This window comes from Fragaria vesca, linkage group LG2 (genome assembly GCF_000184155.1).
Source record: "Fragaria vesca subsp. vesca linkage group LG2, FraVesHawaii_1.0, whole genome shotgun sequence".
In the NCBI taxonomy this organism is placed as follows: Eukaryota; Viridiplantae; Streptophyta; class Magnoliopsida; order Rosales; family Rosaceae; genus Fragaria; species Fragaria vesca.
This window is the reverse complement of record NC_020492.1, coordinates 3,735,452-3,745,387: the sequence shown is the minus strand read 5'-3', so window position 1 is coordinate 3,745,387 and position 9,936 is coordinate 3,735,452. Positions and strand designations below refer to the sequence as shown.

The 9,936-nt window shown below is 39.3% G+C and overlaps 1 protein-coding gene across 1 annotated transcript; it reads right to left on the bottom strand.

The window, feature by feature from the left end:
- Positions 1-223: 223 nt before the first annotated feature.
- LOC101311540 (DNA topoisomerase 6 subunit A-like) lies at positions 224-847 on the bottom strand. The gene has a single exon (XM_004292075.1). It carries the CDS (start codon positions 845-847, stop codon positions 224-226), a length of 624 nt encoding a protein of 207 aa, XP_004292123.1.
- Positions 848-9,936: the final 9,089 nt, after the last annotated feature.

Sequence of the window (9,936 nt, the reverse complement as noted above, 5' to 3'; positions counted from 1 at the left end):
AACGTGCTTCAATCTGAATGGTAAAAAAAACAGTACTCCCGTACTTGATACCATGGGCACAGAAAGCATCGACTTCCGCCTTCTCATGCAGCATACGTCTAAATTGAGGCTCTTTCTTCCACAAGTAATCGATCTTCATCAACTCAGCTTCTCTCGGCTTCATGGTGGGTATTTTGAACTCGGCTGCATCGCTCGGTCAGATACCTAGCCACTTTGTATACCACTACAATTTGGTTGGTCCAGCACCACCACAACCCGATAGAATCCGTAAGTTCACTGGATCCCAATTCAAAAGGCAAAATAAAGGAAGTTTCAACTCCTCCGACACCTTTTTCGTGAAACTAATGATTTCAGTCGTGGGGAAGTCCTCTCCGGCGATGAGGATGCATTGATAGTCATTAACAAAGCCGTATTGAGTCAAAGTAATAAACACAGAACTATTCTGCACCAGTAATACGAACAAGGCTCCATGATTTTTCATATCAGTAGCCATCTTTGTACGAGGTGGGATGGTTTTCCCGTATGGCCCTAGATTACTACAAAAGTGTTCGATACCATCCATCTTGAAAGAAAAGAGACCTGCAACATAGCCTGGGAGACCCTCGGAGTCGGATTCAATGATGTTGAGCGTGGATTGAGAGCAACCAAGAGTAGAACAGATGTAATCGACAGCTAAATCTGATACAGATTGTCTTCCAAAGACGCTGTGATGCCTGTAATAAAGCATAATAAGGTCACAGTGAATATCCATGTCCAACAGCTCAATAATACTATCAAGCGCAGCAAGCACAACTTGTTTACTATGTTCATTGTCGTTCGGTTCAGAAAGTTGCATGTTCTTCATCATCTCCAACCAAACTCTCTCCGTGTCGTCGCCTACAAGGCACCAACTTTTGCAGTGATCTAGTGGTGGTTGTATGACTTGTATCAAGCTTATTTCTTCGTCACTATTTGCGATTTTTAACTTCAAAGCTTCGACTCTCTTCAGGACTTCCGAGGGAGGGAGGTCATCGATGTTTTCGGAGGAGGACGGAGCAGGCACTTCCGGCGATCAATTCAGTGTGAATTGAGCTATAGATTTTTATTAAGCGGAGGATCTCGTCTTTGTCTGGTACTTCAATGCTGGGAGGCTTGCTTCTTCCCATCTTCAATCGCATACGAGCTGCTTTACGTAGACTGGACTCTGGGTTGTCAGCCATTGTTATAACTCGATTCGATAAATTGTTTATGATTGTGATTCTTTATGGGGAGGCTCCTCATATAGTGTTTTTCTTTGAATTCCTTTGGGAATAAGGATATAATCTTTTCCTGATCTGCAAGATAATCTTTTTTTTTTTCTTGTAAGTATAGATTCTGAAGATCAAAAAATTAGGAAAGCACAGCAAAGCTAATTAATGAATCACTTGATGAAGGAAAACACAATTAAAATTTCAGACGAACAAATACCTTAAATGGTCATTAAGCACCAAAATTTACTTTATAAAGGGGATTTTACGAAATAAAATTTCGAACTGAGCAACGTACCAAACAACAAAAAAGAACTATGCAATTATCATGTAGCCTAGTTGATGAGTGGGTTAAAGAAGTAAGATTACAGTGAAGAGATCAAAATAATTGGTTTACAATTAAAAGGAAAGCTTAAACTAAGCGGGGAAGAAGATTTGAGAAAAATCGAGAAAACAAAACAGAGGTACTTTGGAGTACCTCATATATGTTTATGGATTTGGTGATGATGATAATTGTGATGCCAGTCCAATCGAACCAGTGACCTGCAACACACATAATGGAAAGCAAAGCCACTAGTTCAGATAGGGATCGGCAGGCCTCTCTTTCACTTTTACAGTATATGTACAGTACAAGATGATTGCATAGTTATTTTTTGCAATGGAGCCAAAGCAGGAGACCCCAACTGAAGACAAGAAAAGGGAACAAGGAAATGCACAGCTTCAATTTAGCAAGTCGATGTTGCCTTCTCTTGGATCGTTTAGTCATTTAGTCCTTCACAATCAGGGGAAAGACTCAACAAAACTGTCAGAATTATAGTTATACATCTATATATCTAGTTTATTTTTTGTATATATTCGGATCATTTATGGATTTTGTCCAATTTTTTCTTTCATGCATTCGAACCAGATTTGATCACAAAGAAAAGGAATGAAGATTGAAACATATTTTTTTATCAAAATTATCATTGAAACATATTCAAACATATTATTACCAAAAAATTCTTCTAATTCTTGATTACCATTTATCTTATTACAAGCAGAAAACAAAATTAGAATTCCAATAGCAACTTGATATTGTGGTATACATCTACATCACTTGGATGTGTAATGTGTGGACACAAAAAGAAAGAAAATAAGATGTATTTGAACGCTGGATTGCGATGATCTTGAGGTGTATTAGTACTGTTTCTTACTCCTTTCTTATCAATGGGGAAGTGCGAGGCTTGGTGCGACCATCTCGGGGCCTTCGGCAAGGAGATTCATTATCTCCATATCTGTTTTTGCTTTGTGCTGAAGCTCTCTCACGGCTGATTATGGAGGCTGAAGTGGGTGGTCGGTTGCATGGAGTTAGGGTGTGTCCAGAGGCTCCAATGATTAGTCACTTGTTGTTCGCTGATGACTCTTTGATTTTTTTTCCGGGTCTAAATGAGGAGAATGTGGGTTGTTACGAGACATTTCTTCTGCAGTATGAGAGGGTGTCAGGTCAACAAGTGAACTTCCAGAAAAGCAGCATCTCATTTAGTCGCAATATCTGCTTGGACGCACAATTCCAGTTGGCGGCTCAGTTGGGGGTTACTAGGGTTACCAAGCACGATAAGTATCTTGGTCTACCCATAGAGGTAAGCTACTCTAAAGTTGAAGCTTTTCAGTATGTTCAGGAAAAGATCGAGAAGAGATCAAAGGGGTGGAGGGGCAAGACTTTGAGTGTGGCCGGCAGAGAGATCTTAATTAAGGCAGTGCTACAATCTATCCCAAACTATGTTATGAGTTGTTTTGAACTGCCGAAGCATCTTTGCATAGCCATGCACCCTCTCTTGGCCAAGTTCTGGTGGGGAGATAATGAGGGTGATAAGAAGATTCATTGGTTAGCATGGAACCGGTTATGCAAACCAAAGTCGGAGGGAGGAATGGGTTTTCGAAATTTAATATACTTCAATCGAGCTCTATTGGCCAAGCAAGGGTGGCGGATCCTCTCTAGACCAGAAGCCTTGGTAACGAGATTGTTAAGAGCAAAGTACTTCCCGCAGTCGAACTTCATGCAGGCTTCTCTTGGCAGCGATCCTTCGTTTGTTTGGCGAAGTTTATTGGTGGGAAGAGATGAAGTGTTGAAGCGAGGTATGAGGTACCGGGTCGGTGATGGTACGAAAATTGGTATTTGGACTGATCCGTGGCTCCCCTTACCTTATCATTTAAACCATATTCACCTCCGATGGAGGGAACAGAAGATTGGAGGGTATGTGATCTCATTGATAGTGAGTATATGGACTGGATAGAGCCGGTCATCTATGACCTTTTCTCTAAGGAAGAAGCAGAAGTCATATTGAGAATTCCATTGAGTATGAGGAGAGTCCAAGATAAATTGTTTTGGCATTATGATAAGCATGGGGTTTACCAGGTGAAGTCGGGGTATCATATTGCTAGAATCACAGATCAAACTGTTGGGTGTGCATCATCGTCTGGTACAGTTGGTCCGGGAAGTGGAGGTTGTTGGAAGAAGATATGGCAGGCGAATGTTCCCCAAAAGTCAGAAGTTTCGTTTGGAGACTATGCAGGGAAGTGATCCCTACGAGAGCAGCCTTGAGTCGACGACTGTTCATACCTGATGTGAGGTGCATATTCTGTGGTAACGAGGTAGAAACTGGACTGCATTTGTTCCGGGATTGCCCGGTGGTTCAGTCTTTTTGGAAGCATAATCCTCTACACTCGATAAGCTATTCTTACCCGGGATCAACTCTAGCTGTTTGGGTTTTTTTGGTCATGGATAACCTTTCTATGCAGCAGTTGGAAGGGTTTTTTATGGCATTGTGGACAGTGTGGACAGAACGTAACAACATGATATGGAGAGGAGGTTCATGCAATCCTTCTAACATGTCAGTGTGGGCCATGCAACTATTGGAGGAATATAAGAAGGTTCACACCAAACCTTCAGTGAAGATGAAGAGGCCTAGAGCTAAGTGGTGCTGCCCCCCCAGTGGAAGACTCAAACTGAATATAGATGGAGCGTATTTGGAAGATGGGAGGAAAGGTGGAATCGGTGTAGTGGTCAGAAATGAATATGGAAATTGTGTAGCTGCCTTATCCCGACATGTGCCTTATGCTAGTTCAGCGATGCACATGGAGGCGGAGGCACTACGTGCTAGTTTGCTCATTGCAATTCACCAAGGGTGGGATGAAGTTGAGATCGAGGGCGATTGTGCAATAGTTATGAAGGCATTGGCTACTACAGATGGTGATGTGATTGAGGTTAGCTCTATTTTGTTTGATTGTCGTCATTATATGGAGGCATTTAGACTTATATTACTTCGTCACATTTATAGAGAAGCAAATGGTGTGGCGCATAGATTGGCACACCTTACTAGATCATCGAGTTTAGATGAGTTTTGGGTTGACGAGACTCCTGATATTATTCAGGATGTTCTGATGGAGGATGGTTGTAATATCTCACGAGGTTTAGGCAATATGTCCCCCTCGTTGTATGATCTCTCTCTTGCTAATAATAATATGGGTGATAATACCTAGCGGGTACCCAGCCCGCCTTCAAAAAANAAAAAAAAAATGTATTTGAATTCTATCACGCATATAATTCTAGGCCGGCATTTCGGTTTATGATGATACTAAATTGTGATCCAACTTCTAGATATCCAATTGTCATGTTATTGCCATTAAGTCATTAACTATCAAGATCACATTCACACACTTGTACGAATACAGTGCCTGAGGTGCTCTGTGCCATCATTGTTCTAGTTGTTTTTTTTGTTCTTTTTTCTTTTTTTTGAGTAAAGGGCTGGTGCAGCTGTCTTTAAGCCTTGATTAATGAAACTGTCAAATACAAAGGGGGACATTGAGCCTAAACCTCTGATTACAAAGACTTGAACTAATATCAACAGTCTCTATAAACATGTACTCAACTAGGTACCGACTAGCAAAGAGTGCTCTAATGGTTGCTCTATTTGCTCTAGTTTTTTGCTTCTTTGTTTTTTATTTTGTTTTAAGAATTTGATCATACATTTTAAATAGAAGGCCACGAATGAAAGTCCATTACGTACAATCTGTAAGAATTAAGCTAATACGAGTAGTATTGTCGAAAAAAAGCTAATACGTACGAGTGGTCGATCATATGTTACGATTTGTTAAAGAGAACAAAAAACAGAGGTATTTTAAAATACCTCATATCAAGGAGGAGATAACCAATGTTTCATTCCCAAAGTCCAAACCCTAACCCTTTAAACCATTATGTCAGTCGAACTGGCAACTAGCTGGACAAAGAGAATAACTCAAAGCCAACCGGTCACCCAGAGACCGGCGTCACAACAGCTCGTTAAGGTGATATATATCGTCTTGCTTCAGAGCTGAAGTGCAAGTGTCAAATTCAAGGTGTCAAATAAAATCAAAATCACTTCTCCCTAAGAAAAGAATCTCATGTGAGTTTCCTTATCTCTATGGCTTCTTAACTGACTTGAGAGAAATATCTTCTTTAAAATATGTTAGTTGGCAGCCTCCACTATTGTAATTAGGTCGGGATCAGAACTTCAGGTACGGTTTTGATATTTTAGAAATTTGAGATATCAAAATTTAGGATAGATGAAGAGTTACCATATGTGTGATTTTTTCTAATTTGTATGATGTTTTACATGTGTTATACAACATGATTGTTATTCCAGCTCTAAGTTAGTGGCATATACATACAATTTTCTGCTTGTGTGCACTAATTGAATAATGAAAACTTTGAAAATTGAAGTGAGGACGAAACAACCAGAAAAAAGAAAGAAAAAAAAAACAAAACAGAACAAAACAACAGGAAAAAAGAAACAAAACAGAACAAAACAAAGGTATTTTAAAATACCTCATATCTTTGAAGAAAGGATCGATAGTTGCCAGTCGAACTGATGACTTGGTGGGTAGAGTGGGTTGCTCAAGCCAACAAGCCAAACAGGCGACAGCGTTAGTTCCACTCGACTCCAAATCTTTATTCTTGTTTGCTTGCTATATGTGCCAGTGGAACTGATGACTTGTCGGACCTAGACCTTAAACCGCCAACACCAGCGGTTGATTCTCTTGAATCACACACTATGTAGGCAGTGAGACCAGAAGGAGTCAAAACACTTTTCTCATTTGTTGAGAGTCACAATCAATTTACTTGAGGCAAAGCTGAAGATGTTTTAGCTAGCTAGTGGAGTTGCATGAAGCTCAACTTAGCTCAATGACATGCACTCATGCAGGATACAAGGTATCTATGATTATTTTGTAAAAAAGTGAAGATTATATGTTAGTTTTGGATTGGCATCACTCACCGCAATATTAACACTAACTCAATATGCCAATAGCTACCCAATAATAAATAGTTATATTCAAACATTACTCACTTTCTTTGAGCGACATGTAATTCACTTTGAAGTTTCCAATTTTGTTCACCCAATTAAGCTGCAGTCTAATGTTGTCTTAACATCCTATCAACATTTAGTATTAAGTCTCCTCAAATATCTTATTAGTCTGTAATCTAACATTTCATTCAAATTTATCAAATAATGAGAAACCAATTAATCACTCTTACAAATTTGACAAAAGACTCAGTAATTGAGTAGTATATATATATATATATATATATATATATATATATAGAGGGAAAATGCTCATTTAGTACTAATTTAAACCCCTCATTTCTCATTCCAATGACAATCTTTTTCATTAGCCCATTCCAATATAAGGTAACATTTTTTATGCCCAAATGCATAAATCTTTACTAAAGTCTTAATAAACTATATTATTTTAAGACTATTTTGCCCTCACTCCTTAAACATGCATAGAGAGAGAAAATGGAAAAGAAAATACTTGGCCAGAATCTCACCGGACTCCAGTCACCGGCCACCAAACTCCGGTCACCGGTGACTCGGTTACTGACCCCCAATAATCAGTTACTGACCCCCAATAATTGGATACTGACCCCAATAACTTGATTATTGACCCCCAATAATCAGTTATTGACCCCCAATAATCAGGTACTGACCCCAATAACTTGGTTACTGACCCTCAATAATCAGTTACTGACCCCTAATAATCGGGTACTAACCCCAATAACTTAGTTACTGACCCTCAATAATCAGTTACTAACCTCTAGTAATCAATTACCGGCCCCAATAATTTGTTACTGATCTCTAGTAATCGATTTACTGACCCCCAGTAATCACTAATAATCAGTTACCGACCCCCTATAATCAATTACTGATCCCCAATAATCAGGTTACTGACCCCAATAGAACAACTCAAAAGAGATTACTGGCCCTAATAAAAAATTAAAAAGAGATCGATGAACATCAGAACATGGTGAGATTGTTTGATTCTTGTTGTGCTCATATATCACTAACAGATGAAGTTTAAGTGGATGTAAGTGTATCTTTAATAGCAGTAACATAGTCCAAAGTTTACAGAGAAAAAAAATAACAAAACCAGATAGAAATTTGTACCAAGTATCTATGATGCAAAAAATCTGATCAATCATCAAAAAATGGATAATCCTGCTAAGCCTTTGTAGCTTCTTCTGCATCACCAACGACTCCTCACTCCGGCGACGGTCGCCGACGAAGGTTTTATCGCCTCAGATTTGTCCTCCGTCCTCATCAACACAACCTACATCGCCAACGACTTACAAAGAGAGTTGTTGCTTTCAAATTTCTAAGCACAGATATCAAAGCAAGAGGATGTTCCTCGATTTGGAATCGAAACAAACGAATCAAAACCGAGGCTCCATGACGACGAAGCTTTCCCTGCGAAGCCGCTGCTGTTACTCAAACACGGAGGAGATTGGGATGCATACAGATCTCACCGACTGGCTGTGGCTAAAATCGGTGTGATCAAATATTGAATCGGCGGGCTGAGGCTGAATCGGCATGATCGGAGACCAAATCGGCTTAGGAAGGAACTCGATCGGGTCACGAATCTGGTTCCAATCTTTCTCAGCCACGCCGTTCTTCTCGACGCCCAGTCATCGCCGCCATGCAGGAGAACTCGGAGGCCGCCTGATCAAACCGATAGTGAGGTTGTTGGACGCCGTCGGTGGCGTTGTGGTTGCGAAATTTGTCAAACGCTTCCTCGACGTTGTCACCCCTTTTGTTCTGGACAAAATTCAAGCGCGGCAGCGGCAGGGGAGCTCTCTCCTGGATAGTGAGGTGCATCCTAATCTCGTCGGCGGCAGTTCCGGTGAGAGGTGCACCTGGGAGAGCCTTGAGAGGCGTCAACTCCTCTGCTTCAAGAGACGGTGGGGAATGAATGGTGGTGATAAAGAGAACGTAGCTTATTGATTAGGTTGGGGTAAATTTGTCTTTTTGTTAAGATTTATTAGAATGGGCATGTGAATAAAATTTTCATTGAACTGGGCTTTTGAAATTCATATTTTTACTTAAATAGGGCGTATTTCTCTATATATATATATATATATATATATATATATATCTTTATGAGTACATAATCAGAAGAGTGAGCATCACGGTATCTGTTTGAACTTTTAGATCATGCCAATGTTAACCATCCTCTTCATGCAAAATTGTCATCACCTATTTAGTATGAAGATCACTTTTGCATCAAGTCTTAGTTTGAAGACGTGTATTTGGTTAGTAAGGTAAAGTGATCACAAGGTCACACACACACAGTTTATGGTTATTCTTGGTTTCATATTGGAGGTTTACCCTATGATTTGTTATCAATCATGTAAAATATAATTAGTGAAAAACTGAAAATAAAAGAAGTTGATGAAGCAAAACAGAGGTTATTTTAGAATACCTCATACATGGAAAGAATATACAGTTTCCCAGATCGATACGAGTGCCAGTCGAACACATAACCTGTTGGGTTCCTTAATTGCATTTTCAACACAAACCCAACAGATTACCTGGACACCGGCGTTTGATGCCTACGAAAACAATTTTAAGAATGGAGGGCAACACATAAACAACAAAGAAATCATTTACCGAGGCATGACTTTGTTGATGAACTCATCAAAGAATTTGTACGAATACAGTACTAGCTGGTCGTGTATTATATTATACGTGCATGAAAACAAAAACAGAGGTATTTTAGAATACCTCATCTTTTTTGTATATCTTTCTATCCTCTTCCTCTTCCTCTTCCTCTTCCTCTTATGCCGGTCGAACTGATGACTTGACAGACCTTGATATTTACTCAAAGCCAACAAGCCAAGCAGGGACCAGCAATAGATCCCCACAATTAGACTTATTTGTACAAGTCTAATTTCATACAAAATTACAAATTATGAGAATATTGGTACGTGACCCTCTTTTGTCAATTATCGATGGTAGGGTAGAGTTGTCAATTTTTGTCCAATTGACTTAGCATCATTAGGAATTCCTTAGGAATAGTTCCTTGCTAGAAAAACAATCCTAATAGTCTTGGGAAACCATATATATGTCCCAAGACTATATATATACATCAGGGCCCTTCCAATAAGGGATCCCTTTTTTTGTTTATTTTTAGGGATAGGTCCACACCATTAGATTTGTTTTTTAATGGGCTTGGATGACTGAGATTAAAACAAAAAACTTAACACTTATGTCAAACCTACACCATTCAAGATTATTAAAAATAATCCCTCATTTGGATGACTTAACGATCATCAAATTTTCTGAAAATTTGTATAAATGATCTACTCATATATCCCTCATTTGGATGACTTAACGATCATCAAATTTTCTGAAAATTT

Coding starts and splice junctions, on each gene's coding strand:
- LOC101311540 (XM_004292075.1), bottom strand. CDS start 847: ATGATGAAGAACATGCAACTTTCTGAACCGAACGACAATGAACATAGT.